The 22,105-nt window shown below is 36.0% G+C and overlaps 2 protein-coding genes across 2 annotated transcripts; one reads left to right on the forward strand and one right to left on the reverse strand.

Moving 5' to 3' along the window:
- Positions 1–461: 461 nt before the first annotated feature.
- LOC126811945 (phosphoribosyl pyrophosphate synthase-associated protein 2) lies at positions 462–11,226 on the reverse strand. Its single transcript, XM_050538012.2, has 8 exons — positions 11,035–11,226; positions 7,426–7,478; positions 6,468–6,534; positions 5,072–5,244; positions 4,413–4,528; positions 4,049–4,262; positions 3,240–3,457; positions 462–2,373 (listed from the first exon to the last, which is right to left on the reverse strand). The coding sequence occupies exons 1-8, from the start codon at positions 11,121–11,123 to the stop codon at positions 2,215–2,217; spliced, it is 1,089 nt and encodes a 362-aa protein (XP_050393969.1). The 5' UTR covers positions 11,124–11,226; the 3' UTR covers positions 462–2,214.
- Positions 11,227–20,110: 8,884 nt separating this feature from the next.
- Positions 20,111–22,105, forward strand: LOC126811943 (uncharacterized). The gene has a single exon (XM_050538010.1). It carries the CDS (start codon positions 20,194–20,196, stop codon positions 21,415–21,417), a length of 1,224 nt encoding a protein of 407 aa, XP_050393967.1. The 5' UTR covers positions 20,111–20,193; the 3' UTR covers positions 21,418–22,105.

Here is a 22,105-nt window from a genome sequence, read left to right on the forward strand (position 1 = left end):
GATTGAAGTCTCTACTTTGCCTCAGCAGAAAATGTTCAGCATCGAACTTTGTTAAGTTATTGATGTAATGAAACTATACATGAAGTTTCACCACTATCACACAATTAGAATCAAAGTTTTTGAGCTCCAAAGACATGACCAATCAAATTGCTTATCGCTCTGCTTACCCAGAGCCGAAATTGCTCATTATCGAATTTAGTCAAGGTATTGATGTAATCAAACTATACACCAAGTTTCATGACTCTTAATTATAACCAAAGTTATCGAGTCCCAAAGCATCAACCGATCAAACTGCTTATCTCTGTTGACACTAAGCAGGAAAGTGTTGATCTAATGAACACCTACACCAAGTTTGAAATTCTATTGTGTCCCAAAAAGTGTGACGGACAAGACAGACCCATTTTGATAGTCCCCTGCTTTCTTCGAAAGGTGGGGGGACAATAAAAAAAATAACTACAGAGTGACCACATCAAGTTTATTATGGAAAAATACGAGAATCAAGTTTCTCTCATGTCTTACAAAATACTGGTATCTTTTTATATTCTGTAAAATTGTTAAATAGAAACTGTAGTTAGAATAGAAAATAAATATCTGTAGTCAGGACACAATCAGATCAATTCATGTAGTGTTCATAATCATTCTCAACAAGACAGCATAAGGCTATTTGTGTTGCAAAAAGTCCTTTTTGAGAATAATAAAAAATATTAATTGAACCTCTAAAGTCTGGTTTTTGGACCTCTTCAGGATTTGTATTAGATTTGATGACAGAGTGCAGTAATAATAAATGTACAGTATGGATTTCATTAACATGAGACAACATGGGTAATAAAGTAACATACAATATTGCTTACATAATTATAATATATATTCCCCAATTTTATAAACAAAATCATTTCATCTGTTATTTACAGACTGAACAATTCATAGTACAACAGTACTTCCTTCTATTTCCTGTTTAACTTCAATATCTAAAAACAAAAAACTAATTCATTTTTTTTCTTTGGCATACATTCAAACTTTTAGTTTAATTTGATTTAAACAATAACAACATTGGACTAACAACAATAGTTAATAAAACAAAAACAAAACATCTTAACAAAACTATGAATTTTCTGTTTGTATAAATTCCAACAGACACCTTTGAAATAAAAGAGGGTTTAATGTCCTACTTTTCTGCACCAACCAGGCAAATAAGGATGGACATACGCCATGCAGCGTGTTATAAGGGAAATTTTTACCTGGGCAGTGGCATTTCTGCTAACTCAACATGTAATTCCAACTGCCAAGGTTTGTTTTACATCCACACCAACCTCTACATAGGACAGCGGTTTTTGGCTCTCAATCCTAGGGAACTTTTTCGACCCCTTACTGAGTAAAGAATTATATGGCATCCTTTATTGCTTATAAGTACTGTACTAAACATCTGAAATCTATCAGTGTAATGGTCAAAAATCACCCATCTCAACTATTTTTGTAAAGATTCCATAACACACAACAAGAACAGTGTATCAAATGTTATTTACAATTTGTCAATTAATATCATTGTGACTTGTAATATGACTTGTAATATTTTAAATTCCTTCTTTCTTAATTTCAATTTCCCGATTAAATATAATCTTTGGTATACAATGCAAAATCATACAAAAGGTAAGTACTAAAAGAAAAAACATGTCTAAAGTTTGTTAGAAAAAACAATTGACCCCCCGCTCAAAAATATAAAGAGTATCACTTTTAAATTATAAACATATATTTCAAAGGGAGCCTAATCATTAATGAATGTAAGAATGTTTAGAAATGATTAACTCTAAGGTTAAATGAAGCCCATAAAAATACTTAAATGCAAATTATGTATTTGAAAAACAATAAATGCTTTGGAGCAATGATACTACCCAGGGTCAAAAACTGTATTCCCAGGTAGTCGAAGTTTATAATACTTTAAATGCCAAAACAAAATGTTTTGAAAGACAAGCATCCTTGTAATTAGTTTTTCATTGTTCCACTTATAGAGTCCTAAAACAAAAACTTGAGACAACCGAAGCATAACATAGATAATTAAACCCACACCATTTTTGTTTAATTAGGACAAACCAAGAAGCGTTTGCGTTTCCCTCAGGAATGGATAACAAACATCCATCCTTTCATGTAAATACGAATATAACTTTCAACATCATTCATATACTTTAACACAACATTCTCACAACTACCATCATCATTCTAATCATCAACACCAATATTACGGAATAAATAAGACATGGATTCGTGATGATGAATTCTCCGGATGGCCTCCACCAACATAATACTAATATCAACAGTTTTAATTTTATGACACTGAAGTTTCTGAGCTTGATGAGGTACAGTGTTAGTGACAACAATCTGAAATAGATGGAATACAGCTAATTACAAAAGGTTATATTCAACTCGATTCCGCTATAGTGAAAGGTGGGTGCTATTAAATAGTGATCCTTGCCATAATCACGTTTCCTGAAAGTTTTAGAAAAATAGGATAAAAAATTTAGCCTATATTGCACTGACTAAAAGTGTGAATAGTTTTCTGCAAAAATGGAGCATTACTCCATAAATATTAATCCTACTTCCGATGATAACATATAGCTCATCGCCTTTTCATATTACAAGTTTCCATAAAGAAAAATTTGATGAAAACTGTACCATTACACTGACAAGAAATCTGGTCAGACTGAAGGGTATTTCTAATATGTATACCTCCACATCAAAATGTGGGTGTATAAAAATGTATGCAAAATAGCACCATTGGTTTACATCCATCCCTCACTAGCTTCAGCTACTAATGCACAGTGTTCCAAATGTTTGTCATGACAGCAATGTTCTAAAGGTTAGGGTCATGTCAACAGTGTTCCAAAGGTTAGGGTCAAGCCAACAGAGTTCCGAAAGCTTGTCATGCCAACAGTGTTTCAAATGTTGGTCATGCCAACAGTGTTCCAAGGGTTATTTGGAATTTGTACATTAAAGATGCATTATGTAAGAGCTATATATTCTTATTGCGGATCTTTCTTTTTGGCTTCAAATGTTATAATCATCATTATTGATTGGGCAATTATCCACCCATAACTTTGTTTAGAATAAAGTAATTTGACTGAAATTTTCAATATATTCATATTTCATTATCTATTTTCTTAACTAATATAGCAAGAACGACCAGCTTGTAATCTCAATCTTACACAATCAACTTTAAACTAGGACTACCGTCATTTAATACCAACCTCATCTATACAGGAGTTCTCTAATAATCTGGGAGCATCTGAAGACAATAAACCATGTGTAGCCATAACATAGATTTTATACGCTCCTCTTTCTTTTAATGCATCTGCTATTTTAACGAATGAATCAACATCATCTATCATATCATCAACTATAATGGCTATTCTACCTCCGACATCTCCCACAACATTTATAGGTGGCTTCTCCTTTGCATGCATCACTAAAACAAAACAAAAATATAGCATTCATCATTAATATCAGTTTTGTACATACTAGAACTTCACGATCTGTGGATGATGACATTATGCCGTTTTGACATCCGTAGACTCAAGAGGGTCAATAGTGAGGAATTTTGCCTGGACAGCAACACTCTTACTTCGAATTCCAACTGTGTTAATTTTTATGTGTGTTAAAACCACAATATTAGTGTTAATTATAACCAATTTATTCCTTTTGATATTACATCAACAACCTGCCTATCCACTCGCACCTTCTGGTCACTCTCATAGAGCCCACGGCACATGCTCACCCAATTAACACCCATAACATCATAGACATAAATGATTCACATTACATCATAAGCAATACATAAACACAGATAAATATTAACAATGTGTGCGCCAATATATACGCAGGACCTCAGTTTTATGTTCCATGTGAATGACTAGACACTGCAGCACTGACGATGGGAATCCACGTTGAAAAATTAAGAGGAACTTTCTCGGGCAACACCAGGAGCAAAGCTGAGACCTCTGTAGCTCCCCTGGTGAAAGATTTTGAGTCAATTTGATCGGTTCAACTGCCTACTCACCTGGTAACATTTCTAAACCACACTGTTTAGTTCTACCACTGATACTGTCGACTAGAGGGGGAGAATTCCTACCATCATCTTCTTCTTGTTCTGAAACCTTTTCTTCACCATGAATAACAGCTATACCTAATCTCAATCTTTCAGCATAAGATGTAACACGTTTCACAGAGTTTGGATTTCGAGCCACAATAACAGCATTTCTATAATCTGGAATCTAAAGTATTTGAAAATGACAGATTAAAGGTATGCAAATTAAAAAATTACATAGGGCTGGACTCGGCTAACAGGGCTATATTGCTCAAATATAAAATCTTCAAGATACATACAATCTTATCTAAGTTTTAAAATGTTTTAAAATATTTACTGATTCTTTGATATAATCAATAAGAAATGGTGAAGCTCGTAAGTTATCTACAGGAACGTTGAAGAAAGCTTGAATCTCTTTTTGATGTAGATCCATGGTAATAATATGTGTAAAACCTGAAATATAGAAAATTAAAATAGTGTTTAATAACTTTTACTTATCACAAAGAAAATTGTTTTATATTTATGAAGCGATATTTCTAATGATCTACAGGACACCATGACATCACCCAGGTGAAATCTCGCCAGATATCACGTCACATAGCCTGCTTTCTTTACTAGGATTTGTTTACTATAGTATAACCAAATACTATCACCATCTAAAATGGGCATGGACTCCATAATATGGAAAGTGACTTTTTATCATGCATGATGTCGTGCACACGCTAAATCTTGTTAAATGGCCATTATAAGTCAGAAAAGGAAAGACATATCGCCTAATTTTGCAGTATGGTAACTGTTACCATGATACCAGGTAACATCTTTTTTCAAGCTATGTGCAGAGCTGATTCTGGACAGTTTGGTTGGAAATTTTGGGAGTTATAGTCTCATAACTTTTTTGTAATCAATACTGTGGCTGGAGGCAAGACATCAAAAGTGCATCAATTTCTTCATGTTTTACAGTCCTGACAAATAGTTGAAACAAAATAAATACCTTACCTGATTGTCCCATCATGGTAGCTAACAGTTTACAAACAATAGCACCCCGTTTTCTCATCTTACTTTGTTTAGAATACGGTAAATATGGAATAACGCCCACTATATTACGTGCACAACTTGTTTTACATGCATACGCTATAATCATCATCTCCATTACATCATTATTTATCTCTCTGTAAATAACAATTAGTTCATTTCATGTTCACAATCATTACATTAAACATGAGAACTTTGTCAGATCTTGCATTAGTTATGACACTCCTTGTCTGCAATATCCTTAATTTGGAGGCATAAACTAACTTATATACACTGTTTTCTTTCTTGTCTGTTTATTCATTTCCATCTTCATTTAAACATTAGTTATGTACAGGTCATAATTGGTTAACTCCAGATCAACCTTCCAATCAAATGCCATGATACAGAAAACTGCCATAGGAATTTTTTAGCTGTTTACATGTGATACCAAGAGCATGTTTTTCTGATGGATTTACCAATAGAATACAAAGAACAAAAACACACCTAGTTTTAATTACACAGGGTGAGACACAGACTATTGGAAGCAACATTTCTCAAATGGCAGTAATTTAACATAAAATTAACACTGTAAGATAGTAAGTCAATATTTATGGAAGTATAACGTTGCCAAAAGTCTGAAGATAGACAACGTTTCAAAATACATTTTTCAATGTTTCAAAATACTAATGTCCTAGCGTAAAAATGCAAAGTATACTTTTTAAAATACAAAGTACATTTGTTAAGCTCTTACATTCTGAAGAATGAAACAACTTTGAATTAGCTACTTTACATTTTACACGTTGCATTATTCACTTTGCATTGTCGACCTACATATCTGCGACTTTGCATCGTCGAACATTTACCTTATATGGAACGGTCACGTGATGATTTATGTACGGAAAAAATGTAAAATGTAAAGTAGCTAATTCAAAGTTGTTTCATTCTTCAGAATGTAAGAGCTCAACAAATGTACTTTGTGTTTTAAAAAGTATACTTTGCATGTTTACGCTAGGACATTAGTATTTTGAAACATTGAAAAATGTATTTTGAAACTTTGTCTATCTTCAGACTGTTGGCAACGTTATACTTCCATAAATATTATATCAAAATATCATTAATTCTCTGTGTTTGCTTGTTGCTCTAAGTGGTGCAGTTTTCTCTAATATTATTAAGGAGCAGAATATTAACTTTTTCGGATAAGTTGAAAAACCAAGGTTCTGTGTACAATGTACAAGAGGAGGTGGAAACGCTGCTAATGCTATACGGGCAAAAATTTCCTTCATAGCACACTGCATGGCGTATGCACATCTTCCTTAACCACTGATGAAATAAAGATGGTGCATAGGTGACAATTAGATTCTAACAGTATAACTGTACTTACTTAGTGCCTGTCTGAATGATGTAAATATCTTTCCCTCGTACCGATTCCTTGATCTCTACAACTGTCTCTAAAAATAATCAACAAGAACTTTAGATCGAAAAAAAAAAAGAAAAAGAATTCTTTACTGGTTAATACACGCAAAATGCACCCAAACTGATTATTTTTCATTTAATTAAGAAATCAAAATATCACCAGTATATAATAACCCGGTTTGGATTTAAATCGATTAAAAATTAGTAAAAAGAAGCCCATCAAAGAATTTTAGCGAAGACTATTGGTGGCTCTGGCTTGTTTTGACCATATTCCATTAATTTCTTCTGCATAGGATAGGTTGCCAAATGTTAATACATTTTCTATTGAGAGATTCAACTTTCACAAGTAATGATCCATTTTTGACCCAGGTATTGGATGAGGGCTCTTTTCAGTGGTGAAGTACGAAAGGCTTGGGAACCAAAAATTGAGGTGCCTTGTACATGTACATGTTGCCATGCAGATAAAAGAGACTTTGTACTTGGAATTCAATGAAGAGTAGGCGGAAATGCTGCTGTGCTGTCCAGGCAAAATATCCCTCATAGCAAGCTGCATGTCATATGCGGGTCTTCATTAAACTCTGTTTCCTTTGTTTTGAGTTAATATCTAGTTAGAAAAGTAAGCTGTTATTAGTGCTATGGTAAAGTTTTTACATTGTTTATATTTCTTATGAACAGGAGGAATAAACATAGCAAATATCCACCAGCAGTATCAAGTAACAGTTGAAAATTTTGTTTATATTGTATATGTAGAGGAAATAGAATAATTCTGCACAATTTTGAATCTTCATATCATTGCTGAACAGAAATTTTGAACTGATATTCCTTTTAGATATTACACTATCAAAACACTGGGGTTTGAAATGGATTAAAAATCCTTCAAAAGACGACCATGGGTTTGCTGCATTAACAAAAATGTAGACTATTACCTCTATTTTCTTTATGATAAGCTGACATATCTCCACATCTTACACCAAGTCTCCTGTGATAATAAATAAGAATTGTGGATTATTACCATGTCGGATTATACCGATTCAAGGATTATTCATCCGGTCAGTTTTGGATCATCAAGATCCTGTTTAATTCTGCCAACTTTGGAATTGCTACCAGGGGCGTAAATATGGGGGTACCACCCCAGAAAAAAAATAGTCGGTCGCAAAATCAGTGCAGTCGGTCGCAAAATAAGAGCAGTCGGTATCAAAATAAGTGCTCACTGCACACGTTACGCTACTGACACAAAACTTTAGTGTAAAATAACCTTGTCAACTTATCATGTTTGAAAAAATGATGTGTTTAACTCTTATTCTGTTGTGAGTATGTAGGTCTAAGAACAAAATTTCCCCCAGGTAGAAAAATAGTCGGTCTCAAAATAAGTGCAGTCACTGCAGTCGGTCTCAAAATTATGCATCGCCGTCTTAATGAATTAATGAGGTAAACAAATAATGCCAGAATAGATCCCAAATACTAGTCGGTCGCAAAATCAGTGCAGTCGGTTGTAAGATATATGAGCAGTCGGTATCAAAAAAAGTGCTCACTGCATACGTCACTCTACTCACGCAAAACTTTAGTATAAAATAACCTTGTCAACTTATCATGTTTGAAAAAAATGTTTTTCACCCCATGGCAAAGAAATAGTCGGTCTAAAAAAAAAGTGCTCACCGCAGTCGGTCTCAGACTAAATGAATTAATGGGGTGTTTTCTGACCATCAGAATTCTGCAAAATCTCTCCCCAAAGTCCAGGGCATTTCAGAGACCAGGTAAGCGCCCCATTGAGGTAAAGTGCCCTCAGGCCCAGTCCTCAAAAATTAAAAGCTCAGTTACATATCGGCGCTCAATTCCATTATACCATCATTCTTCAACTCCTTCTCTGTCTTATACTATCTCATCACTATCATATTCACAGTTACAGTGAATCGCCCAGTTAGTAGTACCACTAGTTAGTTCTACTCTCACAAAACAGGTGACATTGACAGATAGGCCTCAAGATTCTGTCCCATTTCTTATCCTCTCGTTAACGAGAATTTGGATCCATTTGCCATGACATTGATTAAAATTGTCAGGCCCAATCCCAAAAATTAAAAGCTCGGTTACACATCTGAAATTTTTTCGCGCCTGCGGCACTCGATTCCATTATACCGCAATTCTTCTACTCCTCTGTTGTCTTATACTGTCTCAGCACTATCATATTCACGGTTATACTGAACTGACTAGTTATGTTAGTAGTACCACTGGCACTGTTGTGTGGGTCGTGGGACGTCAGACTATACAAAAGTTCTGTCAACTCTTGCAAAACAGGCGGAATTGACAGGGGCAGATCTTGAGATTTTGTCTAATTGACTCACATTTCTGGTCCTCTCGTCCACAAGAATTTCTCCAAGCAATGACCTCAAATGCCAAGATATTGACTCAATATTTCAAAATTTTCTCAGGTTGCTCAGTGTTATAGGCACAATCATATATGACATAAACTTTATGTCAACTTAAATAAAACTGCTTTCCAGCGAGACAACGATCGGCAAACAACTATATAATTATACAATACCACCTATGTTCTACCGGGACGCTTAATGTTATAGCCAGTATTTTGTTGACATTCATTGTGGGGTGGAATTGTGGCTGGGGTGGCGCCCTAGATTTGGACCCCCTCACCCCTATCTAGATCCGCTACTGCACATGGCCCCTCAAAACTCGCACCTGTGGTGCTCGGCTCCTGACTGCGTCACTCGTAGGGGTATGGGCATCAGTCGGTCGCATTTTGGCTAAACACCCCCCCAAACAAAATCGTTATGTACGCCCCTGATTGCTACGGCAATGCCAAGAAGACATCTGTAAAGGACTACTTCAAAGCCGAGAGCAATAAAGACTTCAACCGAATACTGGTAAAATTTTGACTGAATACTGTGAGTAATCTTGTACATTGATTCTAATTAACATTTTTATATTTGTACTTATACTAATTTGTCCTAATATTATTTTATTTTTTGTAGTTGTTATATTCGTACTTATACTCATTTGTTCAAATATAATTTTATTATCAATATATATTATTAAATCAGTTCATGTCACATGTGTAAATTTGTCTGATTGAGGTACTTGGTGGATTGTGAATCTCACTCAGTTGTCAGACTATGCAATTTTTAACCAAAGCGAAGTAACATTGCTGAAAATTTTTAAATCCTGGACACAAGGTAGTTTATAGTACGTTCTTGACATGCTTATTACTCTCACATTGGGTCCTTACAGTTTTCTTTTTGATCATTAGCGCGCTCTCAATGCGCCCTAACTGTGCTGTGTGATCTCGGTACCCACATGTGATCACACTGTTCCTCCCACTTCAATGTGTAAGCATGAAGCAAAGTGCAGTAAGGTCTATGAGAATGATTGGGCGACGCAGTGGACAATTGTTATGGATGGGAGAGTGTCACCATGATCTACCTTAAGCCCAAATCTCTGGTCCCTGCTCAGACGACAAAGATCTAGCCATTACTGGAGCTTATCGTGGATGTTCTATAATGCATACAATTGATTTGAAGAAATCATTCCCTGCTCTCAATACGCGCCGCTTTGTGAGTTTGTTTACGCTTGGTATATGATTGTGGTAGGTTCACAGTGCATTCTTATTACTACAATTGACGTATACCCCCCTCCACCCTATAAGCATCAATGAAATCCCCAGAAATTCTGAAATCCATAACAAGCAGTAGCTTTCAGTACGTTCTTAACCCACTTATTAGGCCTACTCTCTCAATGCACTCTGCGACCAGAGCATTGTTTTTATTGATGCTGTAAAGGAAATTGGGATTAATGTACATGCAACACAACAGATAACAAACCTCATCTCTCAACTCTCTGTGTTACCAGATAAGAGATGGTGCTATATAGTTCCATGTATAGCAAAGCCCAACGCAAATCACACCGGACCTCAGTAAGCAAAATTGACAATATTTTTCATCAAAACAATTGATTATTATTTATAATATTTCTGCCACATCCAACTACAATTAAGCATATAATCCTACCTGAAACGCTTATAAATCATTGTATTTAAAATCAAGGCGTTCGGCGGTTACTACTACTAGGAATGCCATTTTTAAACAGGAGATGTATGACGGTGTGGGCTATGTCGGATAAAACAACGCTTCATTAATTTAAACACGAATATTTGAAGTCAGGCGATAGTTGTGTCACTAGGAGTATAAAATTATATTATTTTTAAGATGTTACATGCATTAATAAAGAAATTAACTTTACCACTTGGAACTAAAGGCACCCAATCTAGCAACACAACTAAATCATAAATGAGTAGGACACTGGACTCCTAATAGATCAGAGTTGTAATGGGCAAGTTGGCATGCGGCCGTTTTCGATTATCCGTTTAACTTGTACACTAGGTCTACCATAATTTGTACTTGTTTATTATTTTGATAACCCAAAAATGCAATCAATCAACGCAACGTACGCATCGCGACCATCGTGTTATTATTATTAATATTAAAATAATACCATTCGTGTCGTGATTGCTGTAATGTCATACTCACTTTGCCACAAGATTCGCAAGTTCTGGGTGAGAATTTCCAGCTAAAACAACCATCGGACATTTCTGTCCAATTGTTTGGTTGAGACTCATAATTCAAATTTCTTTTCTTTCCACTCGATTGAAGGGAAGTCGAATTATTCAATTCGGTTTTTCTTTTATACTCCGACCTTGAACTTTATATCTCACGTCGAGGTTACTGGGAGATAACCTTAATTATTCCTATAGGGATCAGACCACACTTCTGTCCCCACTATTACCAATGTGGCGTATGCCACACAAATCAGCAGTGTACATTCGCTAGGCCCATACAATCACTGATAAGGATGACATCGATGCGACTTAATGAGCCAAAATATTACCTTTTTTCCTCCGATAAGTAAAATTCTAAAACATTTTTTTCTTTTTTATCCATTAGAAAAATAAATAAAGACGTTTGAAGTAGTTGTAGGTAAAAATTATTTCCTATTTAGTGTAAATGCACGTATTAAAATGAGTAAAAGGCACCATTCTGCCCGAACCAGTAACGTCTTATAGTAAGTGCAGGGGGGGGGGGGCACACATAATTTACACAAAAACAAATATGTGGGCAAGACATTATACGCAGAAATCACAAACAAACGAACAATTCAAATAAAGTGAATGGATCCGGGGCTAGCCGTAAGCGTCCACTGCGCTGTATAGTCCGGGTCTGTAGTGACACAGACTTCTCCCAAATTTGAAAACAATCAAGAATATAACCCAGAGAAACCATTGTGTAATGCCAGCAAGAGTCATGATCTGCTATGTAAGCAGTGCATGCGCCATTGAGCCAATGATTGGCGCCGCGTGGTGTGACGTCACGTGTTGAAGACAGTCATCTTTTACAGAGATATAAGAATACTTTCGTAACCCTCTGTGAAACAGATTGGGCGCATGCATGCGGTTCAAGTGACCCTGCGTAAGTTTTGAATATTGAGATATAGGTGGGGCAAGTTAATCTCAAATTTGGAGTGACCCCAAACAAATTGCAAAGGAAATCAATGCAGTTTGGTTCAATCATACATGTATATTAGACAACATCATACTCAAATTCGGCCGAAAAAGTCTGCCAAGGCGAAATGACGTAATTAACATAATTTAATATGGCGGTCTCTGTTCCAAAAACTTTGTTTTATAATTAATTTTCAGATTTTATTTATTTAGAATTTGGAGCAGTGATATCTTTTCTTTATGGAGTTATAATCATGCCCCTTAGAGCTTACGTCAATGTTTTTTTTTCTGCAGTGCGCCATTTTTATACGCCCACATTTTCATGTGGACGTATATTGTCGTCGCCCCTGTCCACCCGTCCGCCCGGACATCCGTCCACAATTGTTTGTGGACATTTTACAGGTCACAATTTTTATCCGATTTCAACGAAACTTGAAAAATAGGTTTATCTCCCAATTTAAAGATCTCAGTTCCTTTCGATAGTGGCATGTATCGGACCGTAACTTCATGGGTTATGGCACCTGATTGTATGAAAAATCGCGTTTTTAGCTTGTGGACCCTATAGAGGTCACAATTTTTATCTGATTTTGTTGAAATTTGAAATGTATGTTTATAACCCAATGATCTTGGTTCCTTTCGATATTCGATATCGGACCGTAACTTCCTGAATTATGGCCCCTGATTGTACAAAAAAATCACGTTTTTTTTAGCTTGTGGACCTTAGAGAGGTCACAATTTTATTCCGATTTAAAAAACCGTTTAAAGATATCACCGTTACACCTTAATGACGGTTGAGTTCGAATTTCGTGAAAATCGGACCAAAACTGACGGACAAAATGGCCGCCCCTCGAACGCAAACAGTGTAAAACTATGGTATATCAAGGTTGTGGACCTTCTAGAGCTCAGAATTTTGATCCGATTTTGACGAAATTTGAAATACATGTTTATAACCGAAAGATGTTGGTTCCTTTCGATATTTGCACACATCGGATCGTAACTTCCTGAATTATGACCTTTGACTGTACGAAAAATCTGGTTTTTAGCTTGTGGTATCTCTAGAGGTCACAATTATTATCCGATTTAAAAAAAAAACGCGTGAATATATTACCGTTACACCGTAATGATGGTTGAGTTCGAATTTCGTGCAAATCGGTCCAAAATTGACAGACAAAATAGTAACCACAGGTTCCTTCAAAAAAAAAAAAAAAAAAAAAATAATACACATTTAAACACTATGACCTACCACCTGTAGCGCTTTCCCCGGGAACTAAAAATAAATTATTTTATTGGAATTTTCGATGAAACGGAAAGGTTTGTTCCGCATAGGAATTAGTTGAGACGGGTCGAATACAATTTGCAGAACCAGATATTTGATGTTAGTGTACCTATTTGTTTTCAGGACACCTGTTTCGCACAAAATCTTATTTTCTATCCAGGCGGACCTTCCGTATAATAATCTATCTTCGTACAAAGTTTATGAAAATACACATTTATTAAACAACATTTAAATATGGTCTACCACATGTAGGACACTCCCTTCAACCTAAAAATGAATTGTTTACTGGAATTTTCAATTAAACATAAACTTTATTGTAGCTGTAAAATACTCGACTAATATACCAATTTGTAACACGTTTAACAACATATCTTTCTACACGACCTAACAATAAATTGTTCATTTGATAAAACGGAAACATTTGGTTTTTTTTACATAACTGTAAAATAATATACCAATTTGTAACACGTTTATCTTTCTACGCGAATTAACAATAAATTGATCATTGGATAAAACGGAAACATTTTTCATACCTGTAAAATAATATACCAATTATTAATTTATATGATAAGTTATTTATATGATAAGTTAAGATCTGCCATTTAATACGGAAATTTGCAACACGTTTTAACACCATATTTTTCTACACGACCTAACAATAAATTGTTCATTTGATAAAACGGAAACATTTGGGTTTTTTTACATAACTGTAAAATAATATACGACTTATTTTTTATATGGCGTAGTTTTACTGATAATTAAAGTTATCAAGTAATGGGGGAATTTGAAACACGTTTTAACAACCTATCTTTCCCCTCCGTGTTCAGGGATGGACTGAAAAGGGGTATGGTAGTTTTAGCGGTCCCTAAACTAGTTAATGTTCTTGCGTAGTCATGAATTTACGTCCTTTTTGATGAATTGTTAAGATATATGCATAAGCTAAAAACACCAAGATATACTCTAGAAAGCACCATTTACAGTCAGTTTTTTCAAAAGAAATTTCGAGCATGGTTGGAGAGAACCCCGTCGTTGCCTTCACGGAGCAAAGACTAGCCTGTTTCTGGGTTTCATATATGCATTGTTTATAGTGTGCATTGCTGGCGAAAAACAGTATTACCGAGGCAATTGCAAGAACTTGTCGTGAAATGAATAACAAACAGAAATGAACCCGTGTTTACTACCGGTCTGGAATCTAGATGATACCAGAGACGGACCGGGGGCCGAAAGGCTCCTGAACCTGACCTCGCGAGGGATTCGTTCTTTCCTCCCGAGGGCAAAATTTCTTTTGAAAAACTGACTGTAAATTTATGCTTTCTATAGTATGTTCTGGTGTTTATAGCTTATGCACAAATTTGATGTGTGACAATCTTATCGGAAATTAACTTTTAAACACAATACATGTATTTAGTTCAGTAACCCCGAAAACGTTATTTTACAAGCATTATTAACAACAAAAATTGCAATTTTGGATTCCATTTTGATTGTCGTTCGTTTTAAATTTACACCATCTTGGCTAGGTTTTTGGGTAGAACTGAACCCATGCAGCAACCTCAAAACCCTGGCATAAGACATATTTATTACAAGCCATATCCAACGGAAGCTAATAATTTTGATTCCATTTTGAATGTCTGCCTCATGGATTCTCGATATTAATTTTTGAACCCAGCGACATCGACAACTACATAAATGACATGCTACAAGTCATATCCATTGGGAAAGAATGACGGTTAAATTTATCTTTAAAGTAAAGGTCACATCTTACGATATTTTCGCTTGTTATATGGAGAAAATACTATTCTATTACGATATATAAAATTCCGCTTTTTGGATTTCATTTCGGCGGCAATTTGGAATTTCTACCATCATGGATTTTCTAAATTCAAGTTATTACATTTTGGCTGCTATTTTGAATTGCTACCAGAGACATGGACAACCATATAAAAGACACAGTAAAAGTCACATCTTGCGAGATTCTCTCTGGTTATAAAAGCTTTTTTATTATTAGATTTGGCTGCCATTACAAAAATTGTTTTTTTTTTCGGCACATTTCGCTTCTGCCATATTGTATGGAAGGATAACGTTGCCAATATTATTTCAATGTTCACGGTGCAAACTGCGTATGTCAGTAGTTCAAAATACGTATTTTAGTTTTACAATTTGACATTTCAATTGCTTCACAATACCAATGTCACAGTGTTAAATTACAGAATACACTTTTCAATAATACAAAATACAGTATAATAGTTATTTTGCACATTACACTTTTTGCATAATAGACAAATGCTTAAGAGGGAGAGAGAGAGAGAGAGAGAGAGAGAGAGGGGGGGGGTCTTTAGTAGTGCGAGAATACCGGAGTTTGGACAGAAGACCCTACTTTTTGTCACGTCCATCCGGAGAATCGAAACCACGGCAGTTGACTCAATGACAGACCCCATGATACAGCGCGCACGTGCTAACCATTTGGCCATCCCCACCCCCATGCATAAAAGAACATAGCATATTAGAACACATACCTTATATGGAATCTACTACGGAGGTCATTTGCATACAGAAAAAGGTCCAGACTTGAACCAAAATTAATCATTTACGTGATCAATATGCAAGGCGAAGCTCAGTAGAAGGGGCGGTACTCATATTTACATACCTTGGAAAACGATCAATGAAATGAAATGGGGTTTAACATCCTACTGTTCTGCCCCGACTGGACTAATAAAAACGGACATACGCCCGGACAGCGGCGCCATATACGGCCTACTCTTGTATCGGATTCCAACTGCCAAGGGATCTTTTCATGCACGCTAATGTGTACAAGTTCTGATGAACTATCCAGGCCAATGCAGGGATCCAACACGCGACCTCCAGGCTAGCGAGCCAGCGTCTTACCCACTTAGACACCATGGCTCTCTACTTTTCAAAAAAGATAAAGAGACTGAAGTTGTAGTAAAGTGAGTGGGGGGGTGAAGTAAAAATGTTGGGCTTATCGAAGCCCCGGATGAGCCATACCGAGCGCATAATTTCAAAGAGGTCATGGTCATCCAGCGAATTCCTTATTGCATGCTAGGTTGATTCGCCCTTATTCAATGGTAAGCCGACTTATTGTATGGTGACTTATTGTTTGCCAGTTTGAACTCTGCCCCTTCTACTCAATGACCTTGATTTTGTAGATTTATCGCGTAAATTATTAATTTCCGTCCTAGTCCGGACTTTTTTTTCGTATGCCAATGAGCTTCGTCGTAGATCCCATATAAGGTGTTTGTTTTAATATTATGCTAAGTTCTATAATGCATTTGTCTGTTATCCAAGATGCAGAATGGATAAGTGTAATGTGCAAAATAACTATTATACTGTATTTTGTATTATTGAAAAGTGTATTCTGTAATTTAACACTGTGACATTGGTATTGTGGAGCAATGGAAATTGCAATTAAAATACGTATTTTGAACTGCTGACATGCTGTTTTCACCGTGAACATTGAAATAATATTGGCAACGTTATCCTTCCATAATAATTATGATGTTGTCGGACATACGTATTATTGAAACAAACTGCATTGGTTTCTTTTGCAGTTTGTTTTGGGACAAACGTTATCTATCCCCCCCCCCCCCGGCTAACAATGTATTGACCACGACATACGTATGCGGTTGAGGCGCGTCTTTTAATTTTAATGCTGCGTGAAATAAAAGGGTATAGTTATTCTCTGTCCGGTGACAAGAAGCCACATTAGTGAGTATGCTGTCTCACTGACCATGTCATGAGGTCCGGTGCTTTGGTCGACGGAGGAACTGGCAAGGAACAGCGCCTAGTCTTTCAGATGGGACAAAAAAGGAGACTAGTTGAACAGATATTGGTTTTAAATGTAGTGTATCTGATGTTCGTAATGTTCGAGCAGGTGTATAAAGTTCTAAAAGATCACAGAGATAAATAGGAGCTAAATTATTTAAACATTTAAAAGTAAGTAATAAAATCTTAAAATCAATTGGATATTTTGGATAATAGTTCTAGCTGGGGGAGTATGAATGGGTGCATTCACGGTCTGTAATTTTTCATATAAAATCCCACTGGGGAATCTAAATAACGTCAGAGAAAAAACAGTTATATCAAGGCCCCTGTTAACTAGTAAACTGCGTTACAATACTCCCACGAGTGAGAATTGTTTGTTGCCTAGTGATGAGCAAATTAGCCACACAGGGTTACACAATATGTGTAGTGGTTAAGTCGGTATGGATGTATATTTTATGCCGATCATTTGTATTGAGTTCGCGTTCGATAAATATAGAATGAATTTCAGGACTAAAACTATTCAATGAGACCCAAGCGCACTGCGAGCGAGTAACCAATGAATTTTTGATTGGTATCCGATCTTCATAATACTTTCACTTTCACTTTGAAAAGTTGATTTTTTTTTACTGCCTTTCTCCACTAAAATAAGTAAACCTAGTGAAAATGAATGCTTTAAAAAATACTAGAGGACATGTCGATATTTTAGTTAACATTTGTAAGGTTTTTACTGAAAATGCTATGTGTTTTCAACCTCTCAGATAATGCACCAAATTTTTTCAAAATTTCTCCGCGGACCCCTTTGACCTCGCGGGAGCCCCCCTCCACCGGTAACTATTGTCAGGGGTGCAGGGCTGGGAGTCTGACAAGGACCGCTGTCTAGTTCTTCGGATGGGACGGAAAAACCAAGCTCCCGTGTACACATTAACGATCCCATTGTAGTTGGAATTCTATGTAAGAGTATGCCGTAGCGCCGCTATCCGGGAAAATTTCCCTCATAGCACACTGTATGGCAAATGCCCCTCTTCATTATCCCAGTCGGAGCTAAAAAAAAATTCCTTGGCAGTTGGTATTCGATATAAGAGTAGACCGTAATGTCGCCGTCCGGGCAAAATTACCCCCATAGCACCCTTGTATGACGAATGCCCGTCTTCATTAGCCCAGTCGGAGCAGAACAGTAGGACGTTAAACCCTATTTCATTTCATTTCATTTCAGAGTCTAATTGTTCATTTTGACTTTTTTCATGTGATACTTCCAATGTTTAATCTAATTTAAAAAAATTGGGACCCTTAGGGAGCGTCTGGCGGGGGCCGTATGCAGAGGTGAGTTTGACTGGCAGGGCCCATTTAGTACTAAATGAGATGTACCAGTTCATTTAAATCTGGTTTCATGTGGTATCACGTACCAATGTTTGATCCAGCTCATTTTCAACACAATGTCTGTGGGGCCCAACTATTGGTGGTGTCTGGCAGGGCTTTTCCAGCAGACAATTTGTCTGGCATTGGGATTTTTATACTTAGTAGAATCTAATTGTTCATTTTAACTTTGTTTCATATGGTACCTCCAATGTTTAATCTAGCTCAAGATTTGGGACCCTGCGGGGGCGTTTGGCGGGCCCTATGCGGGGGCGGGGAATTTGTCTGACAGGGCCTGTTTTGTACTCAGGGAGATGTATCTGTTCATTTCAACTTGTTTCCGAGTGGTATCCACAATGTTTGATCTAGTCCATTTTTGGTTGTCCTCTTTGGGGTCCAAAAGGCCACACGGAGCAACTGGACCCCGGCAGACATCCATATCTGAATATGCTAGGTTACACAGTAATCATTCCCGGTACTCAGATATTGGTACCTTGTTCGTTTGACCAAAGTGCTCAAGGCTGCTGGTCTAAAACTCCAGTTCATTTTAGTTCAAGCATCTCAATGATTACTGCCAGAGTTATGGCCCTTGATCACTTCAAAAAATCATGTGGACGCTCTAGAGGCTAAAGTTAATATTCGATTGACTTTAGATTTATACGCAGTGTTTGACGTCATGAGAAGAAGAATCCTATTGATTTTCAATGATTTCCGATAATTACTGCCTAAGTTATGGCCCTTGATCGCTTTGAAAAATCTTGTGACGCTCTAGAGGCTAAAGTTATCATCCGATTGACTTCAGATTGATACACAGAGTTTAAGGTTTTGAGATGAACAAGTATATTGATTTTCAATGAACTTTTATAACTTAACAGCTAAATCCAGGATATTAAAAGTTTCGTATACTAAACGTTAGCATGGGGCAGAACTTTATAAAAACCAAACAAATTCTTATGGTTTTCTGATAATTACTTAATAAGTTGTTACTTTTAATCAGATTTTAGTGTATTATAAATGTTTCATTACCGATTAAAGTAAAAATATGCGACAACTCTTGTTGACTGCTGCTGTGGGCGTATGTTTCGTTGCCTGGCAACCTATATTTAATTTTTATTTTTTAAAAATACAAATTCTAATTGTATAATGCAGGCATAATTTAATATTTTTAAAATATACCTTGTGTCAACTTAAATATCAGGTTTCAGACCACAATGATATAGAATATACACATTTTAAGTGATAATTACAGTTTATTTTAATGGGACGAGTCAATACTGAGTCGCCTTGTAATTCATATATGAGTCACAGCTACTTCACAAAAAGCGTATTAAAATGAGTAAACACTAAATCACAACTGGGTCAATAATAGATCACTATTTTATTTTATTATACTTTGTCAATAATATAATCGGATTTTCGTACGTCTAACAGGCTTGTGTCTAAAAGTTAATGGGCTGTCGGGAATTTTCAACGATAAGATTTAAACTCACCTATCTCCACTCCCAATTCTAGAAAAGGTACGCCACATAAGAAGTCTTTTTCTCTCAGCGTGTTCAATAGCAGGCTTTTATACACAGGACGATCAGGCTGCACTGATCGAATTTTATCGTGCGTATAAGAACGCGTAAATTATAAATAATATATGCCATGTCATAGGCTATATAACCAAAGTTACCGTAATGTCAAAGAAAACAAAACTTCAAGCATTGCTAGGATTTTCTGTTATTTGGTGGGTAAAAATACATTTGATTGAGAGTTGCTTATAATGGTAATATTCAAATAATGGTGCTCAAGAAGACTCCGAACAAAAGTGTAAAACTTCTGTTGTTATTTTTGTTTCCCTGTGTTGTTTATCTTCACAAAACTTGTACTGATTTGTCTAAACTTAGTTTGGTTCATGTTGGACAAAAACTAGAAAATAAAAACAAAATACAGAGTTATATTGTTGGCGGATTGATGACATGTGCCAGGGAGTGTCTGGTTCAGACAAATTGTTTATCATTTAACTTTCATTTAACATCAGGACTTTGTGAATTAATGAGAATAGAAGCTGATCTTTCAACTTTAGTGTCATTTCCTGATGTCGCGTATGGTTCTAAAATAGACTGGAGAAAGGAAATAACAGGACCATGCCAGTACACGGATTGTCCACCGAATTATAAATGTCTTGCAGGATCAAATGGAACCACCTGTGTTTTGACAGAATGTGGGCTACCTTTGTTAGAATATGGAATTAATGCTCTATATAATGGAACTGGTATGGGATTTACAGCGGTTTTTACTTGTTCAGGACTTGGAATACACCCAGAAAATGTAAGTCTGACTTGTTCCAGTACGACCGGACGTTGGGAAGGTGGTCGTTGTCGAAAGGTGGCTTCTTGTGAAGCTGTTAAAGACTGTGGTCCTGATTATTTAGATGGTGAATATTGGTTATATCCTATGATATATGGTAATAGACAGAGAATTAAAATCTATTGTTTTGGTCTAAATACGGGAAATCCACAGGCTTATGTAAGCTTACCAGTGGGAAATAAACACTATTTTCCTAAATACCACTATCTCTACGTAGGCTCATGTGCTCTGAACGATAACTATTATCTTTCAGGCGAATCTGTTTTTACAAAAATAGGTTTAAATGTCGACACCATGACCATTAGATCCCAGGATTACCAATTCACTCAAGTTCTATGGGGCATAAATGGCAAGTACGCAGTTGCGGCAGACTGCGTTCAGCGACCCAGTCAAACATGCACCCAAGAAAATTATGGTTCTTTCAAGATAAATACAACTGGCACCGGCGTAATCATTGATCGAACGACCAAATGGGTTTTATTTGGATGGGGTTCGGCCCAGAAATATTTTAATCGAGACAGTGATCAGGTGATTGAGATTCAATGTAGAGGATACTGTGGAGGTTGCCAACCGGAATCAGATGTTAAATTGCAAGTGGATAATGACACAGTTTTAGATGACAATATGGCTGATGAAGTTTCATGTTCTCCTTAAAGATGCATTATGTAAGACTAAATCTGCCTATTGCAAGTCTATCTTTTGGCTTAAAAAGTTTTAAAAACTATTATTTAGACAAGCCCATAATCATCTATCCTAGATCATCGTATGGTCGTGATTTTGAATGGATTAAAACGCGATCGCCACTTTAATAATTTAACTGAAAAACGGATAATCGATACTGTTTAGGATGGCAAGTACCAGGCAATCGAGACTTGTAAAAACTTTAAACACTCATAACTTCGGCCAGCATAAGATAATTTGATCGAAATGTTTTAATATATTCATTTGTTTCATTATCTATTTTTAAGTTATTATAACAAGAACGGTGAGTTCTTTATTTAAATATGATATACTACATCTTTAATCACCCGGCTCACATAAGGATCAGCTCCAGTTTATATATTTTTCTATGCACTTTTTAATTTCTTGTAATCGCCTCTCGACCCCTGAACAATAATTTATTTATATCTGATAAGATGATGACAAAACAGGCAACGCACAATTAATATTCAAAACGCATTACGCTTAAAAATCAAGAATTCGTTTTGAAAATATTAATTTTTGTTTTTGTTGTGAAAAAAAAAGAAAATGCGGAAACGACTTTTATTCATAGTATTAGACTACATATTACCTAGACCCTGGTGGAAAAGATTGATAACATTCAACTTATTTTGCATAACAT

Source organism: Patella vulgata, chromosome 2 (genome assembly GCF_932274485.2).
Source record: "Patella vulgata chromosome 2, xgPatVulg1.2, whole genome shotgun sequence".
NCBI classification, from domain to species: domain Eukaryota; kingdom Metazoa; phylum Mollusca; class Gastropoda; family Patellidae; genus Patella; species Patella vulgata.

Excerpts from the sequence above, each read along its gene's own strand:
- LOC126811943 (XM_050538010.1), top strand. The coding sequence starts at position 20,194 with ATGGTGCTCAAGAAGACTCCGAACAAAAGTGTAAAACTTCTGTTGTTA.
- LOC126811945 (XM_050538012.2), bottom strand. The coding sequence starts at position 11,123 with ATGAGTCTCAACCAAACAATTGGACAGAAATGTCCGATGGTTGTTTTA. Across the intron at positions 5,245-6,467 it reads ATCATTCAGACAGGCACTAA|AGAGATAAATAATGATGTAA; the intron begins GTAAGTACAGTT and ends TGTTATTTACAG. Across the intron at positions 3,458-4,048 it reads TGGTTTAGAAATGTTACCAG|TGATGCATGCAAAGGAGAAG; the intron begins GTGAGTAGGCAG and ends GTTTTGTTTTAG.